Source organism: Polypterus senegalus, chromosome 6, assembly GCF_016835505.1.
Source record: "Polypterus senegalus isolate Bchr_013 chromosome 6, ASM1683550v1, whole genome shotgun sequence".
NCBI classification, from domain to species: Eukaryota; Metazoa; Chordata; class Cladistia; order Polypteriformes; family Polypteridae; genus Polypterus; species Polypterus senegalus.
The window spans coordinates 110,518,396-110,540,445 of record NC_053159.1 but is presented as its reverse complement, the minus strand read 5'-3'; the positions used below and the strand labels follow the sequence as shown (position 1 = coordinate 110,540,445).

The following is a 22,050-nucleotide window of genomic DNA, read 5'->3' as shown; positions in this document are numbered from 1 at the left end:
TTTTCATACGTCCCAAACCAAGGAGATGGGAAGGTAAAATGAATCGGTAGTAGCGTACATAGTCAGTACATCCCTCTCGGGAATCGAACCTCGAATGTCGGCGTTAGAGGCGAAGACTCTACAATTGCGCCACCGCTTGTCTATGCTAAAGTATGTATTGTAGATCGGGCTATAGATATACATTTATATATATACCCGTGTATCACAGTGGAGAAGTAGAAGTTATGAAAAAGAAAAGGAAACATTTTAAAAATAACGTAACATGATTGTCAATATACAGTAATTGTTTTGTGAGTGTTATTGAATGTTGCTGTCATCAAGGATTTGATTATCATTATTTCTTTCAATCAGGCTCGTATTTGTACGATGTGTTCAAGTTACATTCCGTGTTTGTCAATCGTTGTAAAGATAAGAGGTTTCATTCATCGATTAGTTCCTTACTGCATCAATAAACAGCTCGTCTTCCTTTTTATCTGTGATGTGACAAACTGCATGCACGTTTTTTTTTACGCTGTCTTCCTTTAGCGGGACATTGACTTTTTCCACCGTGTGCTTTGTTTCCACAGTAGCTGCATTTATGAATATGCTTATCAGACGCTTCATATTTTTGCTGCCTTTTCAATTGTGTAATTCGGTTTTGTTCAGCGCTCTTTGGAACTGTTGCTTTTTATCTGTGCACTGCATCAGTTCACGTGAGCCACTCGGTGTACTTGCATCGAAGGTTCCCAGCTGTGCTGGTGCCATCTCGTGCTATGTCCATAGCTTTATTTAATGTTACCTTAGTCCTGGCACTTAAAACTTTCTCTGGCAGTTTCGCTGAGTTTGTGTCAAACACCACCCTGACCATCTCATCTTCCTCTCCATAAGCACAGTCCTTCACCCGTGAATATTTACCCGTGGCAGTTTGCTATTGGATTGCCGCTGACGGATGGCCTTATATGGGCAGGCACTAAATTACAAGCGCCAGCGCAGCCTGTCTATGAACTTAATTTAAAGTGTAGGTTTACATCGTGCTTTGTTTCAAGTAGCAGAACTCGCTTCTTATTGTTTCGCTGCCTTCTCAATTATATAATGCATGTTTTCTTGGCGCTTTTTGAGGTCTTCCTGGTTTTCTATGTACTGCGTGATTACGTGGGAGGCGTGATGATGTCACACGAAACTCCGCCCCCGGCGTTGAAGCTCATCTCCATTACAGTAAATGGAGAAAAACTGCTTCCAGTTATGACCATTACGCGTAGAATTTCGATATAAAACCTGTCCAACTTTTGTAAGGAAGCTGTAAGGAATCAACCTGCCAAATTTCAGCCTTCCACCCACACGGGAAGTTGGAGAATTAGTGATGAGTGAGTCAGTGAGTGAGTGAGTGAGTGAGTGAGGGCTTTGCCTTTTATTAGTATATATATATATATATATATATATATATATATATATATATATATATATATATATATATATATATATATATATATATATATATATATATACACACACACACACACACACACCACACACATATATATATATATATATATATATATATACACACACACACACACACACATATATATATATATACACACATATATACACACACACAGGTGCCGGTCATAAAATGAAAATATCACGACAAAGTTGATTTATTTCAGTAATTCCATTCAAAAAGTGAAACTTGTATATTAGATTCATTCATTACACACAGACTGATGTATTTCAAATGTTTATTTCTTTTAATTTTGATGATTATAACTGACAACTAATGAAAGTCCTAAATTCAGTATCTCGGAAAATTAGAATATTGTGAAAAGGTTCAATATTGAAGACATCTGGTGCCACACTCTAATGAGCTAATTAACTCAAAACACCTGCAAAAGCCTTTAAATGGTCTCTCAATCTAGTTCTGTAGGCTACACAATCACGGGGAAGACTGCTGACTTGACAGTTGTCCAAAAGACGACCATTGACACCTTGCACAAGGAGGGCAAAACACAAAAGGTCATTGCTAAAGAGGCTGGCTGTTCACAGAGCTCTGTGTCCAAGCATATTAATAGAGAGGAAGGGAAGGACAAGATGTGGTAGAAAAAAAGTGTACAAGCAATAGGGATAACCGCACCCTGGAGAGGATTGTGAAACAAAACCCATTCAAAACTGTGGGGAGATTCACAAAGAGTGGATTGCAGCTGGAGTCAGTGCTTCAAGAACCACCACACCAAGTATGCAAGACATGGGTTTCAGCTTTCGCATTCCTCGTGTCAAGCCACTCTTGAACAAGAGACAGTGTCAGAAGCGTCTCGCCTGGGCTAAAGACAAAACTGCTGCTGAGTGGTCCAAAGTTATGTTCTCTGATGAAAGTAAATTTTGCATTTCCTTTGGAAATCAAGGTCCCAGAATCTGGAGGAAGAGAGGAGAGGCACAGAATCCACGTTGCTTGAGGTCCAGTGTAAAGTTTTCACAGTCAGTGATGGTTTGGGGTGCCATGTCATCTGCTGGTGTTAGTCCATTGTGTTTTCTGAGGTCCAAGGTCAACACAGCCGTCTACCAGGATGTTTTAGAGCACTTCATGCTTCCTGCTGCTGACAAACTTCATGGAGATGCAGATTTAATTTTCCAACAGGACCTGGCACCTGCACAAAGTGCCAAAGCTACCAGTATCCCTGTTCTTGATTGGCCAGCAAACTCGCCTGACTTTAACCACATAGAAAATCTATGGGGTATTGTGAAGAGGAAGATGCAATACGCCAGACCCAACAATTCAGAAGAGCTGAAGGCCACTATCAGAGCGACATGGGCTCTCATAACACCTGAGCAGTGCCACAGACTGATCGACTTCATGCCACGCCGCATTGCTGCAGTAATCCAGGCCAAAGGAGCCCCAACTAAATATTGAGTGCTGTACATGCTCATACTTTTCATGTTCATACCTTTCAGTTGGCCAACATTTCTAAAAATCCTTTTTTTGCATTGGTCTTAATTGATATGCTAATTTTCCGAGATACTGAATTTGGGATTTCACTAGTTGTCAGTTATAATCATCAAAAGAAATAAACATTTGAAATACATGAGTGTGTGTAAAATGAATAAATCTAATATACAAGTTTCACTTTTTGAATGGAATTACTGAAATAAATCAACTTTGTCATGATATTCTAATTTTATGACCGGCACCTGTATGTATGTGTATATTTTTATTTTTTATATATATATATATATATATATATATATATATATATATACACACACACACACACACACACACACACACAATATATGATTTTGTTGCTTAATTTTTTATGGATTTATTTAATTCTTTTTTTTAATTTATTTCAGTAACATTGCATGCAACAGAAAACATGCCTTGAAATGAAAACTGTTATTTTCACCCATCAAACCTGGCTGTAAACAAGCTGGTTAAGTTTGCAAAAAATAATAAACTAGGTGGAATGACACATAATGCAGAATCTACCCAATCATTACAGAGACATTTGGAATTAATATAGGCTTGGTAAGATTTATGACACATGAACTTTAATGTAAATAAATATGTCATTTTTACCTAGGAAGTAAAAATGTTAGCTATGAACATCAACTGACAGTTTGAACCTTGAAAGTATTACTTGTAAGGAGGACCTAGGAGTTACAATGGACTCATTAGTATCTACATTCACACAATGTATAGAAAGAAGCACTGCAGAAGGACACTACAATGTTTGGTTAGATAGCATAGCTTTTAAAGTATAAGACATGGGATACTATGTTTAAGCTATATAACGGATAAGTGAGGTGAGGGCACGTCTGAAGTACTGCATGCAGTTTTGATTTGCATATTTTAGGGAGTCTGAGAGCTTGTTAATACAACTAAATTAATTTTATCCTCTGCAAAATGAGGAAAGTAATATAGGATCTTTTTTTGTTCATAGGATTTTTTAAAAAAGGGAAAAGCAGTTTCAAAGTTGGTAAAATGCATATGTATGTTTGTGACTTTTTTGACAGTAACATGTTTAATTCTGTAACATTTCCTTGCGTTTCATAAATGGCACAGTGAGTTCTTTAATCTGAGATAAAAACTTTGCTTACATGCTCACATTCATAACCTTGTGAAAATATTCAAAATTAATCCTTTTTTTTTGGATCATGATTTTTGTTTGCTTTAAAAAACTGTTATATGTATCCTATATCCGACTGCCTGAGATTGCATTGTGAATATTTCCATTAGAAGATATTTCAATGATAAATCATTGATCACAGTATGACTTAGCAAGGTTATCTTATTAAGTACTGTATATTATTTTACATTGGTACACTTATTTACCTTCAATGGTAACTGTTCACTTTTGAAAAGGTCTATGTCTAATTATAGACACTGGTCCAAAAAAAAATTTTTCTCTATCACAATTAAAGATGAGGACCATGTAATACTACTGTATGTTACTTGAAGATAGAATTTAAATAACTACACAAAAAATTAAATTTACATTGTTACATTACCCAAAAGTATTTCAAATTAACCAAAATTGAAACAATAAAAACTGAACATGCTTTGTGAAACTCTTGGTTATTCTAATCTACATTTTATTTATACTGTATTTACTAGCTGTGATATCTTTGAATTATTACACACAAGTTTCTGTGAGAGTGCATTCGTAATTTTGACTGATTTGCAATAAGACTTAGTTTGTACTAAGGAAATGTCTTCTGCATACAGCTGAAGTCATAGAAAAGTTACAGAATGCAGTGAAAAGGGATATGAAGACCTAGAGTCTTATTGAGAATGAGAAGTTTGTTGAAGGACTCAGTGCTATGATTGATGTGTAACTACTGCTCAGTATGATTTTGAAGCATCACATTGCATGGTTTTACAGCAGGTTCAATTACCATATCCAGATTATGCATCCTGTATGTTCTCCCTATGTTAGTTTTCTAAGCAGTGCCCATTAAATTTTTACTTTTTAGTGTACCAATGAAATACTGTTATGTTGTATCTGCTTGAAGTTGCACTTTCACAGTGAACAACTCTTTGATTAAATGTATTTGCATCACATCACACTGCGCTACTCTTCGCAGTTTCATGTTGGGTCCACAAATCTCACCTCCCAATTGAATTTAAATGAACCACACCACTTGAACTTTCACATGGACCGCTCTTCGATTGTATGCCACACCACACCACACTACCGCTTGCAGTTTCATGTGGGGATCCCACACCCCCAATTCAACTAAATGTCGCTGTTCCACTCCTCTATTTCAGAGTGTGCCAGTTTTTGACATGTACGCCACGAATGTGCTGTTTGGGTTGACAGGATATTGTGTGAATGGTTTAAAGGTATGTGTGTGTCCAACTGTATAACTTTACAATGCTATGGGATATGCAATCTAAACTTGGTACAGTGACAGCTGATAGATTGGGGCACAAAAAGTAATTGATTCCAGGTTTGTACATATCTTGGTTATGTACTGTAAAATCCAGGTCTTTGAAGAGAAATTCCTAAAATACCTATTTTTTATGTTTTATTTAGTTGATATTGGAGTTAAAGGTTTTTATTTATATAAAGACTTTCTTTTAAAATTTTGAAGTGTTATACTCACTACTCTTCATTAAAGCAGAATAATAATATATATTTTCTATTTTGCCTTTTTTCCCTCCAGGAAACTAATTGCAGTTCATTTGAGCTGCTTGCTGTTAAGCATACTACATACACTCCTTGGTGGTGCTGGTGCAAAAGACATTAAAGCAGAACTCAGTATTAAAGCAGTATTTAGTAATGTTATAAAGGTGATTTAAAATTGACTCATTCAAGGCTAAAAATTGTTAGAATCTCAACTCCCCATTAGAATCAAATCCTAATATTTGCACTGCCAACAATGTCAAAAAAGTTACTACACCACCATTCTAAAATACAGCAGCTGTTTCAGCTACAGAAATAATCTTGCTTCATTCAGTTCAATCCTGCCTTGGCTAAATCAGTTAATTTGCTGTTTCTTTTTTCTTTACTTTTTTCAACATCAAAAAAGTGCTGAAAATTGTCATTCATTTTGCAAAACCAATCAATTATAATGTGCAGGTGGACAATAGTGTTCACTTTTTCTAAATCGCAAGGCTAAGGTCAGAAAATTGCTCCAGAGGCTCTGTACAATGGCTGACCCTGCCCTCTGACTTCCAAAGGTCATACAAAAAGACATTTGCCACTCAGGGATTAATGCAGTGTACCAAATACCCAAAAGACATCCAAATATGAACTTATTTATAAAAAAAAAAGTAAAAGTATAATCAGTTTATTGCTGGGTTATTGTTACATGTGACACACCCTTGGTTTGCCAAAGCTGCACAATATTCTTCCCCATTTCTTTCACCAAGGGGACTACCCTACCGCCCCCATTCTTCTAGTTTCGCTTAATTCATGAAGGGGAAAACCTTCCCCGCCCCACGTTCTTTAAATTATGTATATGGTCATCAAGAAACATAAAAAGATAAAAGTGGGTCAAAAGGCAATAAAGGTTGAGAAGCACTGCACTAAGATAAATGCTGTACGCCAGCGAGACAATATAATTGTTATTCTAGAGAGGTTAAGAAAAGAAAAAAAAAAAAGCAGAAGTTGCTACCTTTAATGTAGAATTGATGCTCTTATTTGGAGAGATGAATGCAGCGGGAGGTAATGTATATTAAATACCTTTCTTACTGGATCAGTTGTGTGAAGTTGACTACGCACACAGCCGCAGCACTTGGCAAGCACTCGATAATAACTTTCCATTCACCTGGAAGTAGGGATGTGAAAAGAACAGGTACCTTTGGTACCAGTTGATACCAATGTTTGAAAATAACAGTGCTACTTACTTAGTACAGTAATCCCTCGCTATATCGCGCTTCGACTTTCGCGGCTTCACTCTATCGCGGATTTTAAATGTAAGCATATCTAAATATATATTACGGATTTTTCGCCGGTTCGCGGATTTCTGCGGACAATGGGTTTTTAATTTAAAGTACATGCTTCCTCAGTTTGTTTGCCCAGTTGATTTCATACAAGGGACGCTATTGGCAGATGGCTGAGAAGCTACCCAATCAGAGCACGTATTACATATTAACTAAAACTCCTCAATGATATACAATGTGCTTCCCCGAGCGGATCGTTTGCTTTTCTCGGTCTTTCTCTGACATTCTCTGCGCCTGACGGAGGGGGTGTGAGCAGAGGGGCTGTTTGCCTGGAGGATATGGACGCTCCTCTAAGAAATGAAAGCACGTATTGATTTTTTGATTGTTTGCTTTAATCTTGCGTGCTCTCTCTCTGACGTTCTCTGCGCCTGACGGAGGGGCTGTTTGCACAGAGGCTGTTTGTTTAGAAGATACGGAGGATGCTCTTAAAAAATGCTGAAAGACTTACCTTCACAATGCTCCCTTCTTTGCGGCTGCTTTATCACGGTGCTCATACTTAAAAGCCCAACAGCACGTATTGATTTTTTGATTGTTTGTTTTTCTGTCATGCTCTCTCTATCTCTCTGACATTCTCTGCTCCTGACAGCGCTCGTTTGAAGAAAAGATATGTTTGCATTCTTTTAATTGTGAGAAAGAACTGTCATCTCTGTCTTGTCATGGAGGACAGTTTAAACTTTTGACTAAAGGGTGTTATTTCACGTCTAGAGTGCTCTAATAATGTTAACAGTGTGGGTGAGTTTATAAGGGCTTAAAATATATAAAAATAACCATACAAACATATGGTTTCTACTTCGCGGATTTTCATCTATCGCGGGGGGTTCTGGAACGCAACCCCCGCGATCGAGGAGGGATTACTGTACATTGATAGACCCGAATGACTACTCTCATTCATGACTGCAGCATAGACAAATTACTCCAAAAAGTACAGTTATATATGAGAAAAAATATGAACAAAAACAACATATGAAAAAGGCTCACGGTGATGATAAAGCACTGCATCCACACGCTGAAAAGAAAAACAGCATAAGCCATGCCTGGAATTGATTTTTCTTCAAGACAGTAGAATTTCAGCACATGGCTGCTGGAATCGTGCTTATTATTATTATTATTTAAAAAAAAATGAAAAAAAAAACAAAAAAGCCATTAAAGAGTTATTTCAGGAAAAGTTTTGTGAGCACAATGATGTGACAAATCAGATATGAGTTTTAATCATTCAGCTTGTAGTGTCACATAGCTGTAACAGTAAAAAAAAAAAAGACAACAAGATTGATCTCTTTGAAACACAGTGTCCAAAACTGACCCTAAATTGCATCTCTGATTGCGTCAAATACGTCCAAGGATGTGCATTTAAGCCTCCATCAATTTTCTAACTGGTTTATTCAGTTTGCAGTCACAGGGGAAACATTACATGCAGCATGCCCTGTTATGCATATAGGATTGTGTACACTGGTAAAGCAAGTAAAGATGAGGCAGGTTAATGGTGAAGTAGCACGGCACGCCAACTGTGGCGATGAAACGAATGAAAACTGAATAAATTTGACTGAGTTGTTAAATATTACTCTTTACTGCTTTTTTAGCCAGCTAATGATGCAAATAGCAAATATAAATCTTACTATTGCAATTGTTACAGAGATTCACTGACAAAATAGATTTTAAAAGCAAGCGGTTACAAAAACAGTTTTAAGGAGTTTATTTAAATGAATATATGCTGAAAAATCTTTGAAATCTTGAATTCAACAGTGCAAAGTTAGAATTTTTATTATTTGTATTGATTTAACACAGTATTTTTCAATACTGAAGAAGTAAATTTGTAATATGCATGCAGCAAAGATAAATCAGGTACTTCATGACAGTAGCATTCTTTATGGACCCTACACTGAAATCCCCCAAAGTTTATAAAGTCGCCCCCATCCGTTGTTACATGGAGGGGATTCCCATGTCTACCACACATTAAAATCTAAGCCCTGCATTATAATCTGATATTTATGAATGCCAATACTAGTTTACTTAAATGAGAGTTGTGTAACTTCTTGATGGGTAAGGCTGCTGTTAGTAATGTGGCAATGAGGCGTACTGGTTAAGACTTTGGACATGAAACCCTGAGGTTGTGGGCTCAAATCCCATTACTGACACTGTATGCCCACGAGCAGGTCACTTCACCTGCCTGTGCTCCAACTGTAAAAACAAAAGAAATGCAACCGATTGTATTTCAGATGTTGTAAGCCACCCTGCATAATGACTTCAACCACATGCATAAATTTATTTATATAGCTTTTATATAGTTTAAATTGTATTACAGAAAAGTCACAATATTGTTCACTTAAATAATAAAGGTACTTCTAATAAAAAGCAAGACTGAATAGAATACCCATTTTTGCTATGGTGTCAAACAGGTATTGAGTACCGTGAAATTTCATTGGTATTGGAAAAAAATTTAAGTATCACCACATTTATACCTTGGAGCATCTCAAAAATCTGCAAGAGAAGCAAAAGACTTTCTAGAAATGTACAAGTCTCGTTTTAATATACCCTTTTTCAGACCGTTACAACTATGACACTTTCCAAACAAAATACGGGGAGTGAGAGAGAGAGAGACGGACACACACACATTGAGATTACACGAATGAAGCCAAACGGTGAATATTTTGCACTAGCATTCTAGAATAAACGATGCGGAGCAAACAGACAGCACTGATTAATTAAATTACCAACTGGACCCATCACTCACACACACACAATAGACAGAACTAGCCAAGTGTATTTTTTCTTTAGTTGTTCAGATTACTTAAAAAATACTGTTATATTTTGCATATGACTATTAATACATGTTACGAAGTTCCACAGTACATCACTGTAACTATAACTTTCTAATTCAGACTATATGTACTTAATGGTAAGTTACTTAAAAAGACCATTTTTCAAATAACGAAGCACACCATTCACATCAATGTTTTTTGCAAAGCAAAATGCTTAAGGGCAGTAAAAGAAAGAACTCCAACCACGCTTTTGATATGGTCTGTTATTGGACCTCATCTCGCCTGTCAACTAAATCGTCCTAAGCCAACTTTTCTGCCACCTCCCATTAGCCGTCTGAAAACCTCACCTCTTCACACTCTTCCCTGGTAACAACACCTTTCTCAAGCATTTCGCAGAACTGGTCCAAAGTCACAGTCTCCTCGCCACGACTCAGCCGTTCCTCCAACCATCGTAGCAGAGTGCCCTCATTACGGGCCAGCACGGGCTCGGTCACCGCAGCTCCTGAATCTTTCAAGCGGGCCACAGCCTCTCTCAGCTTCACTTGTTCGAGCAGCGCCACTGGAGTTGGGAGCCCGCAGGCCGGTGCCCTTCCGGCACCAGCGCCTCTGCCTCCACCGCTGCCTGGCTCCGCAGAGACTGGGCTGGTGCCAGCCGAGAGCTGAGCTTCGGTCTCTACGTCTTCCTCCTCGCCGCTTGCTATTCCACCAGCGCTCTCCGAGTTTCCCATGTTGCCGGACTGTAGCGGCCCTGTCCGCCAGCGAACGAGTTCCAACACTTTCTTCGCTGTTAGCTTGTCCAGGAGACCACTTGGGTAGCCCCAAGAGTCTCTTCATCTGCGGTGACTACCGGGTTGTGCGTCCGAGTGCGTGCTGACGTCACCAACTCTAATTGGCCAGAAACTTGGGAAGTTGTCCTTCCCTGCTAAAGACAGGTGCTGGCGAAGTAGCACTTTGGAAGGTTTTTACTTGTTTTAAAATAAATAAAAAACACTACTATTGAAATTGTATAACTAAGAGATCGAAATATTATTTGACCAAGATAATATTTTACTTGCAAAATACCATATAAACAAAGATGAATTAATTAATAAATGTGCTAGTTTTAGGGTTTTCAAAGCTCTGCAGCACGAAGGGCACTGTTAATAAAAACGTCACGTGAAATGTAAATTTTGCATCTTACGGGAGTTTGTTGCATTTTTAATTAACATCTTACTTATTTGAAATTACTTTAGTTTTTTTTCCGACTCCATACTCACGTATACGAGAAAACCACCACTCATTACATACCGTTCTATGTCTAGTAATGCAAAACGTGGAGCTTTTTTGGTTTCCCAATCTATTTTACGCCCTCTAACCCCTTATTTTAGGCCATTTTTGGACCATATTTTTTGCAGGAAATGACACCCTTATTATAAATAGTAAACCAATAGGTGTCTTCAACAAAAAAATGCGAAGGAGCTGAAGTTACACAACCCACGATTAACTGACTCCAGGGTTTCACCCCTTAATGAGAAACATGGGGTCAAAGTTACTTCTTTACACCAAATTTTGATCGGCGGACACATGAAGTGGCGTTTTATGCTATTTCGAGGTTGCTGATCACGAATATGACAATATTTTTGATATTTAATTCTTTGCTGGTAGCCCCGGCCCTCTAACAGCCACTCCCAGCAGGTAAAAAAATGACCAATTTCAAGCATAAGCATGTGGGGTATCGTTTTAGACTATCTCAAGTCAGTGATTACAAATATGATGTTATTCTTGATTTTTGATCCTTTACTTGGGATCTAGCCCTCTGTGGGTGAAAAATGGCAATGTTCCATTACAATCAAGAATATTTAAACTTCAAACATTTAAATTGAAACAGACATTTTTAATATTTCAAGTATTATTTCATTTCTTATGAACACCTTAATTGTGGTGGCTCACGCTAGTTCAACCTTTTGTTCTTCAATTTGCTGCATCAGATTTGTTTTAAAAACCTGTTGACTGCAGTCCAAAGTGTCTTCACATATTCTGAATACACTTGAAGCTTATCGCCCACCAAATGACAATCCTGTCTCTGCCATTTACTTGTTAATGTATGAATTCTCTTACACCACTTCTGCTTTTTCATTTCAGTTTGGATTAAAGACCTATCTACAAAAATTGCTGGTACACTGTATCTGAAATGTGTGATGATTCTGATCTACAGATTCTAACTACAGCTTATCTACAGATCATACCCTACTCCTCATATGCATCAGATGTTTTTTCCATATCATCAGTCCTTCCTTCTCTCTTGCCCTGGGGCAGCACCTTCTCCTCCATGTTCTGCTATTGTTAATAATACATAATGTATATATGTATGTATGTCTTTGCTTTATAGTCCGCAGTCTTTCCTTCATTTACTACCATACAGAATCACAATATTATTTTTTTGCTTTTTAATTCCTTTTTACTGGTGACTTGTTCTGTTGTTTTGTCACATATTGTTTTAACAGATGAAGGTCTATTTTCTGGGTTCTATAGCTGGCAAAGATTCATAGATTTAAAATGGTGACGTTCTAACATTGACTGCTGTTTCTGTTTAATTATTTAACCTGTTTGCAGCTTCCTGACCATAATATATTAATTTGCTCTTCCTTTAACTCATATAATCACTAGGGCTGTGGGCACATTATAATCATTTTAATTCTTTAAGCTAAGTGGACACAATTTTTTATCTAAGAGTTTTAGAAAAAAAGGTAAATTTCAAATTGTTCTGTAGACCTTAAGAATATTTGGATCTGAATCAGATTTATTTTTTAAATAGCTCTAACAACAGGTACTTTGTAGTAATCAATGGTAATGTCATTTAATAATGATTTTTAAGTTATAATATACAATACAGTTTATTTTTGTATATCGCAAAATCACACAAGAAGTGCCGCAATGGGCTTTAACAGGTACTGCCTCTTGACAGCCCCCCAGCCTTGACTCTCTAAGAAGACAAGGAAAAACTGCCAAAAAAACCTTGTAGGGAAAAATGGAAGAAACCTTGGGAAAGGCAGTTCAAAGAGAGACCCCTTTTCAGGTAGGTTGGGCGTGCAGTGGGAGTCAAAAAGAAGGGGGTTAACACAATACAATACGCAGAACAGAACAAATCCTCAATACAGTATAAAAATAAAAATTTTACAAGTACAGAGCAGAATTTAACAGTAGCTGATATCACATAATATGATTTGGATTTGTTTAGAGTCCTGGAGACCTCAGCCATCAAGCTGCCTTCCCCATTTGGCCATTCCACAGCTCAGTCAGCCTGGGTCAGCCAATCCAATGAAAGGACCCCTCTATCCCACGATTCCTGCGATCCTCCATCAGGGATGACTTTACCATAGGCAGGCAAAACAACTTGGCAGGTGGGCCATGGCACCAACTGCCACCTTTGAGTACAGAGAAGAGAAACAGAATAGGTGAGGGTTAGTAACAAATTATAACTATCACGTTACTGTTTTAGTGCCAATGACTGACAACAGAGATGCAGTATGTACAGTTAATCAGCAGCTCTAGTCAGGATATGCTAAACTGAAGTAGTGAGTCTTCAGCCGGGATTTAAAAGCTGAGACCGAAGGGGCATCTCTTATAGAAGCAGGCAGACCATTCCACAGTTTAGGGGCCCTGTAACTAAAAGCTCGACCTCCCACTGTTATTTTATTAATCCTTGGAATCCTAAGCAGACCGGCATCTTGAGATCTTAATGTGCACTCTGGTTTATAAGTCATGATAAGTTCATATATGCAACATTGGTTATGCAACTAATAGACTTTAGAACTTATTTTTTCCTCAGGGGGAAAAATAAATACATAAATAGATGGATAAGTAAGTAAGGAAATAAATCAATATACACACACATTTTTGTCTAAACACACACTAGAATGACTATAAAGCAAGAAAATTAAAAATAAAGAAAACATCTGACTTGGCTGTTAGAGTCACAGTGAGGCATTACACAGATTTATTGCTTTTGGTATAAAGGAGCCCCAGTAGTGTTTCCTGATACACGTCTGCTGAATAATTTGCTGGCCGAAAAATTCTCAGTGTTGGTGTGTCAGAGAGAGGATGTGCTTGTTTGCTCATAATGTACTCAGTTGTGTTTTAATTCTCTCCTTTGCTAATACCTCTTTGGGTTCCAAAATGTGCCCCAAAACTGAGCCTGCCCTTTTAAATTGCTTGTTGATTCATTGGACCTTTCTTGAAGTGATTTTACCAGCCCAGCACACCACAGCATAGAAAACTGCATTGGCCATCACAGAGTTGTAGAAGATGTGAATTACAGTTTGTCAATTCCCACATTAAATGAATGCAGTCTCCCAAGAAAAAAGAGCCTGCTCTGCCCTTTCTTATATTGTTCCACTGTGTTCCAAGACCAGGCCAACCTGTCATTAATGTGGACCCCTAAGTACTTGCAGAAGTACACCACCTCTGCATTCACTTCCTAAATACAGACAGGACATAGAGGCTCTTTGGTGTGACAAAAGTCAATAACCAGTTCCTTATATTTACTGATGTTAAGTTGCTGACAGCTTCTACTGCACAAAGAAACAAAGTTTGCCCCCTGACTCCTATACTCTTGTCTCATTCCCGTAACAGTACTGTGACATGACCTGGTGTTATACTTATAGTCTGAGGTGTACACACTGAAGAGACAAGAAGACGGAACTGTTCCTTGTGGTGCTCCACTGTTGCTCACATCAATACCAGAGATTGAGTATTACAGACTGCTTTCTACTCAACAGATAGTCCATTATCCAGGACACCATAGGCTCATCCACCTGGAAACACTGAGTTAACCCCATAACAGGGATGGCTGGAGGGTACTGAACATAATGGAGAAGTCAAAAAACATAATCCTCACAGTGCTGCCAGCTTTGTCCAGGTGAATAAGCCATGTGGCGCAGACAGATAGTTGTATCTTCCACTCTAGTATTTGTTCTGTCGGCAAACTGCACTCAGTTCAGGTGGTCTACCACAAGAGGATTAATATTTTCTAGTACCAGTCTCTCAAAGTGCAGTAAGTTTAGTTTCTAACATATTAGATGAAATGGGTCTAAAGGACAGGTTGTATGTTTCACTTTGAAAATAAGATGCAAGATTTTCTATTATGTGGTCAATTTATATTTACTAAGGTAGCAGGTAAAAGGGGGTGACAAGACAAGATAAGGTGCTATTAGATTTATGAAGCGCAGTGACTGCTCAGTCTGTATTCTTATGTTAATTAGTTTGTTGTTAAAGAGATTAAAAAAGTCATTCCCATTATCATTAAGGTAGAATTAAGTTATTCATTTCAGATTAATATTTGTCGGGTTAGGTAATTGTTCTAAATAAAACTCAAGGGCAATTGATATTTTCACTTGTTAGGTGAAATAGAAGAAACTGGGTATTAGGACAACTAGCAAATCTACTCTAAACTTTATATGAGTGGGTCCTGCAATATCCTATAAAGGGTTGGATCCTGTGCCCAGTTCTGCTGGAATAGGTTCCAGCCCCTGCAATCCTAAACTGAATTAAGCTGGTTTAATGACTTACATGTTAAATGCAGCTGCTTCAATATATGACCGCGGTTTTGTCAAAGACAGTTATAAAAAGGTTTTATCAGCATCCATCTTTCAGGAAATTCCCAATAAATGAAACATGGTTGGGATCAGGCCACTCAATGTCATATTGATATATTAAGTAAGTTTTTAAAATATTATATTAATATTGTCCTTTTAAAACTTTTCTCTCTGTATGCATATTGCATAATGAGCTAAAGATTCAGTGGAACAGTATTTTGGACTGTTGTGCTAAATGTATAATTTCGGAAAAACAATAATTTAATACAATAATGTATTTTTGAATTATGTAATACCAAATATAAATAGAACAGAATGTCATATTTATATGTATCTATCCATCAACTATATCAGCCCAACTTGTCCAACATTTTTTTTTTTTTACAGATATACAAGGAATAATCTGCAGGGAATATAATATGATTCCTCTGTCAGAGTAAATGTAGTTTCAGTTCGATAGATAAACCAAGTTCAAGCAGCCGCAAGCTGAGCAGATTGAAATCTTATGCTTGACTACTGAAAACATTCAGTAACATTTCTGTTGACCTTGTGCAATCGTTCTGTGTATTAAATAACAGTGTATTCAGTCATAAACTAAACGCACTTAATGCATGGTAGGGTGACAGATTGTTACAGCCCCTTCCTACAGCACAAGGCAAAAACTAACATCAAATGAGATGCCAGCTCATTGTGCAGCACATCCACTTATACTTACTCATGCTGAAACAGTTTCTTATCTCCAGTTAACATAATTTATACATCTTTGGGATATGTAAGAAAATCAGAATTATTAGAGAAAACCCAGGTAAACACACAGAGAAAATGTGAACTAAATACAGTGGAGTGACTGGGCCAGAGATTAAATCCAGCAGATGAGTCAAGATAATAAGCAACTGCCACACAATGCTAACTGCAATGTAGATTTAAAAAAAACAAAAACTTTTTCATTATTAAACACATAGACCTTTTAATTGCTAAAAGAAAGCAGAATTAGAGTTAAATCATCTACTGAGAATGGAAGTTATGAATTATACCAGACAACTGTTTAATAAAAAAAGCACGACAATATAATTTTTTACAATAGTATAAGAATAAAATGTTTTTACACACTGTATTGATTTTAAACATTCAAGCTGCTCAGAGTCACACAGTCCTCAGTCACATTTCCTATACAAATGATGAGTTATTAATGTTGCCAGCACTTTAAGAGAAAAGTGAGACAGGCAAACAATTGACAGAGAGATGAGTCAGTTGCATTAAGCAGACAATGTGTGGAATGTGCTGGATTTGTTTTCATCACACCAAGATTTGCAAATTCCTTGCTACTTATGCTCCTGTGTAAATTTAGTTTACTGCCTAATGTTTACAAAAGTTATACATTGATTATTTTTAGTCCTTAATTTTACGCTTTAGTGAATTAAAGAAACTAGCATAGTTTGATTATCTCAAAAGCATTACTTTATTTAGACATCATAGTTGGGTATTTCTGGTAAAAATTAATCAGATTTTGATCAAATTAGAACTCTAAGTGTAGTAATAACAAAGAAGAAAAGGATCAATTCATGAAGAGCAAACAGATTTGACCAGTGGTTCTCAAACTTGGCACTGGGGACCCCCTGTGGCTGCAAGTTTTTACAGTGACTTGGGGATAAAAAGTTGCATAAATAAATTATGATATAACAAAACCTTGACATCTCAAATACATATATCTAGAGAAGATGATCCTGGGTGGTTCACTAGGGTTGCTGCTCCATTGCCCAACTTAATGGTACCTTGTTGTACCAGTTTTGATCTGTTCACTATTTCTTTCCTCTTTAAAACTCTAGTCTCTCATCCTCCTGCCAAATGTGTGCTTATCAAAGCCAAATCTCCAGGATCCACACTCTGTTGTGGTCTGTATAAAAGGAAATTTACCTTCTAGGCTGGTCTCTCAAACTACTACTAGGGAACACTGAGTGAGTAAAGACACCACCTTGTCTGCCTCTCCAATTATATTCCTCTGACCAAACATTCTAAGCACTATTTATAATTAAGCAGCATAATGTTTTCTAATGACAATAGTTTAATTTACCAACTAACTTTTTGAAATTATAGTTACACTGCCTCCTTGTGGCCTGGAGGTACAGTATGCATAAAAATAATAATAATTCTTTACATTTATTTAGCGCTTTTCTCGCTATTCAAAGCACTTCAGGTGAGTGGGGAGTCATTTCAACCACCACTAATGTGTAGCATCCACCTGGATGTTGTGACGGCAGTGAAGTGGTGAGAAAGATAGCCAATTAGAGACGGGATGATTAGGAGGCCAGAATTACTAGGCCATGGTGGGAAATTTAGTCTGGACATCGGGGTATATCCCCATTCTTTACGAAGACACATTTTGCTTTACTTCTCACTATATCCATAATGGCTAAAATGGTACAACACACTAAGGCATCTTAGGAAATTAATGCTGCACTGTGGAGTATTTTGCTGATTGAATCATATTTCTAACCTGGTGAAACTTGCTGCTATATTGCTTAAATATATAATGGAGAAGCATAAGACATGCTATTTTTCCCAGCATGGGCTAATATTATGTAGGAACATTTTTTTTAAGTTCTAGTATTAGTTTGGAAATGTTTAATTTTATTATGCATATGTTGTAGTAAAGCCTTCATAGTCAATAGTGGAAAAAGGCTAGGTATATGAATATGTTTTAGCATAAACCTAACTTCAATATAGAACAAGAAATGTTTTTGTAGGATATCATAATGTACATATAATGTAAGCTGTTGACAAGGAATTGTTAATAATATTTGTATAGCCAAATAATTTAATAATTTACATGATTCTATTTTATATGGCAATAGCTCCAATAGCTTCTTACCTATTGACTTTTAATGCAACGCTGCTAGTCTTTGTTCACATTCATGATAGTGAACAGTGTATGTGAACATTCCATAAATATACTTTAGATCAGAATTAGAAACATTGTATTGTTTCTCCAGCGGTCCACTGATTTTTCTGAACCCCCCTCCCCATCTCCGCACAGTTACTAGAATCCAGAGTATCTTTCACCAGCAAAAGACACAATGCTGAAATTAGCCCTGCATATGTTGCGAGTCCATTGCACTGCCCACTCAAGCAACACATAAAAGTAATTTAGAGGCACCAGCTAAAAGTTGAAGTTACAAAATAAAAAATCAAGTGCAAACTCCACACAGATTATGTCTGTGCTGAAAATTGTAGCCATGCCACAGGAACTTACAGTAAGTGTTACTATATTACTACAACACCATGCCAAACTTTCTTGAGATCATAACTCTGAAAATTAAAAGTTTCAGCCCATACTGAACTATAGTTTATAGAAATTGAATAGTAAGCAATGCAGGTAAAAAATGAAAAAAGCCACTTATCAACAATTGACAATTAGTGTTCATGTATATATAAAACAAAAATGAATTATTATAACATTTAACAGTTTTATAATAATATATATCTACATTCTTATACCAACCTAAACTAAATCATTGTTTATGGGGGCTGAAGCCTACTCTGGCAGCCCTGGACAAGGTGCCAATCCATGACAGGGCAAATCTTGCACCCACCCACACTCAAACTTACATTGGGCCAATTCTTAGAGGTGCCAATAAGATGAAAATTACCAAAAGAAAACAGATATTCTAAGGCATAGCTAGATTTACATTTATTTCTTTGGCCCATGCCTTTATCTAAAGCAACTTACAACATTTGAGATACCAATGGTTATATTTCTTTTTCTTTTTTCAATTGCTCAGGGTCACAAGTGGTGGGATTTGAACCCACAGCCTCATGGTTTGAAATCCAAAGCCTTAACCACTGCACTACATTGCCTGCCTAAACTACAACATTTTATCAGAGTATTTAATATTATTCTTTAGGATTTGCTAAAAAGATTTATGACAAGTTAAAAAAATGTATAATTTGTCCTTTCAGATATTTTACAATACAATAATTATTATTGTCCAGATTAAGAATTTGTGATTTTGCTCATCATAGTATTTTTCAAAAGTAAATGATAGCAGATATTTATATACAAAAAATATATATGAAGAAAACTACTACTGAAGAAATGTTAAACAGCTAAAGAGCTGACCAATGTCTAATAATAAATAATACCCATGATTCTGTGTCTGTACTCGCAATAGAACAGACGCATACAAAAACAGCTAAACTGAATCATAAAGATGTGTTCTAGATAAAATTATCTGGATTCATAAATTCCAGCAGATGGGATGGGCCCTCATAACTGCTGGGCCTCACATACAGTTCACATTTTCACATGAAATATTTAAAAACAGGTTTTGCAGGACAGACAGATAATATTATGCATATATAACACATGGAAAAGCATCAACAATAGCACCCAATTAAACTATAAAAAAAACTATTTCACAGGCATCAGGCAGGTGAGGAATTACTACAAAAAATTGTTAGGATGCCCATATATCTCAAATTTAAATCTAAGCTATAGACCTTTTAATTTAGCATTGCATTAATATAGCAGTTGTTCCCATGTATTCATCTAAAATAAAACTGTGGTAGTCATCATGACCAGATGTAAGCTGTGCATTCCCACTTACTATATCTTGTCAGCACCCTGCCCCTGCTGGGGTCAAACAGAACATATTATAGGTTAGATTTGGCCGATATTCTTTGAATTTAATTGAATGGAAAGAAGTATGCTTGATTGGTTATATGTAGCATATGGTTGATTGCTTGGCATCTGGAAAACCCATAACATGTTCTCACCCCACATCCATCTATATATATATAATTCACTAAGGCAAGACAACCATGAAAAGCATGCCGGAAGGGGCGTGGATTCACTAAGCCGCCGACAAGTGAGACACCTATGGTGCACACAGGAAGGAGCCACGCCCACCAACTCCAAAACCATTGGATACGACGACAACTCGCAGGGCCACGCCCACCAACTCGGACACGACAACACAGAAAAAATGGCGTCATTTATGTTCGTCTGTCGTAGAGGCCACATGCAGTGCAGGTCAGGTTAATGTCATGTACCTCCGAGCTACGTTGACTGTTCATAGAGGCATGTTTCTCGCGGAGGTGAATCGCCATATGCAACGTGTGAAACGGGGGGTATCAAATGGGATCCTTAAAACAATCCTTTAAAACTGAGGTTAAAGCACAATGAAGGAATCAGTCTTTAAAAACCAATAAGCCCTGTGCCTCCGTTTCATTACCGTCTCACCTGCTTCACCAATGCAGGCCCTGCAACAGTCGAGACGCTCTGTCAGCAGCTGACCTTCTCTGTGCCTGATCGGTTCACACAGAGGCAGCGCAAGAGAAAGCCGCGCCAGAGACAGACAGAGGCACACACACAGGCAGCTGGTGGGCGGCTCTCCGTGAGTTTCTCTTGCGAGCGGACACATGACCAGGCGGTGTGTATGCTTCGAGAACGAGGCTGGATACGGCTGCGACCGGGCACATGAGCAGGCAGTGTGTATGCTTTGAGTGCGAGGGTGGACGCGACAGGACCATCTAGGAAAAATCATGTCGCGGATGTGATTCGCTGTATGCAGTGTGTAAAACAGTGTGTTTGTCGCAGATGTGAATCGCTGTATGCGGCATGTAGAGCAGTTTGCGAGGGGTGTCCCTGTGTCTTTCCAGAAGTGTTCAACCATCAATAAATAATTATGCGGCGTTTGTTATGCCGCGGGTTCACTATTGTGTTGTTATTTGCTCTCTCCAGAGTTCCATCTTTTCATTCACTTACTGTTGTACTCTCACACTAACCTGTTTTAGACAACCGTGTCTTCCCAGAAGTGTTTACCATTCAATAAATAATTATGCATGAGATTGAGCGTGTGTCTAGGCGTGGGTAAGCCGTTGAACCCCATTCGGGCTGCAAACCGTGGAATTGCCACTAAGTGCGACTCATACGCTCCCACTGTTTTCGTCCCTACCCTTTGTACACACCCCCCTCCCACACGTTGACTGTTAATAGAGGCATGTTTCTCGCAGAGGTGAATCGCCATATGCAGCGTGTAAAACTGTTTGCAAGGGGTATCCCATGGGATCATTAAAACATTCCTTTACAACTGAGGTTAAAACACAATGAAGTGAGCAGTCTTTAAAAAACGAGTTTTCGGTTACGACACACGATCGCGTGCAGCATAGCAAAGTGTTGTACACGCTACATACAGCAATTCGCATCCGCGACAAACATGCGTCTTCTTAGATGCTCCTGCACTTTGTACACACCCCCCTCCCACCTCGCTATGCCGCACAGACGATTGTGTGTTGGTTCGTTCCGTGCATTGTTACAATGTTGCTTTTCTTGCTGATTTATTACATTACCGATTTTGCCAATGTTAAATTTTCTCCCTGTGCTTAAAAATTATTAAAAAACCGGCCTGATTATGCGGCGTATAGTACGTCACGGGTTGGCTAGTATCTCAGATTCTCAGATTTATTCATCTCCCTTGCCAATCCCACCAATTTTTCAAATATTCAGTACCTTCTGGTAAATTCTGGTAAACCTATAGCATAGCCTATCTGTACCAGTTAACAAAATACACATGCTGTTGTTAGAACATGGGATTAAACTGTAGTACCTTGAAAAACCCTAACAGACACAGAGAGAACATGCAGAATTTATCACATAGAGCAAAAGGTTAGCAACTGAACCCAGGTCCCTGGACGAAAATCTTTAAATGCCTTTCAGACAGCCTTGGTGTCACAATCCCTTCTAATCCATTAACAGCTGTGTTTGGGGTTCTACCAGATGGGTTTAAAGTGGAGAAGGACA

General features: G+C 37.7%; 1 protein-coding gene across 1 annotated transcript in view; it reads right to left on the bottom strand.

Annotated features, from left to right (window-relative positions):
• The window catches only part of zzef1 (zinc finger, ZZ-type with EF hand domain 1), a 273,801-nt gene extending 263,253 nt beyond the window's left edge, over nucleotides 1–10,548 (bottom strand). Inside the window, exon 1 of the mRNA XM_039756776.1 lies at nucleotides 10,026–10,548. Within this exon, the coding sequence (XP_039612710.1) occupies nucleotides 10,026–10,406 (381 nt within the window). The 5' untranslated portion in view covers nucleotides 10,407–10,548. The remainder of the gene's footprint in view (nucleotides 1–10,025) is intronic.
• Nucleotides 10,549–22,050: the final 11,502 nt, after the last annotated feature.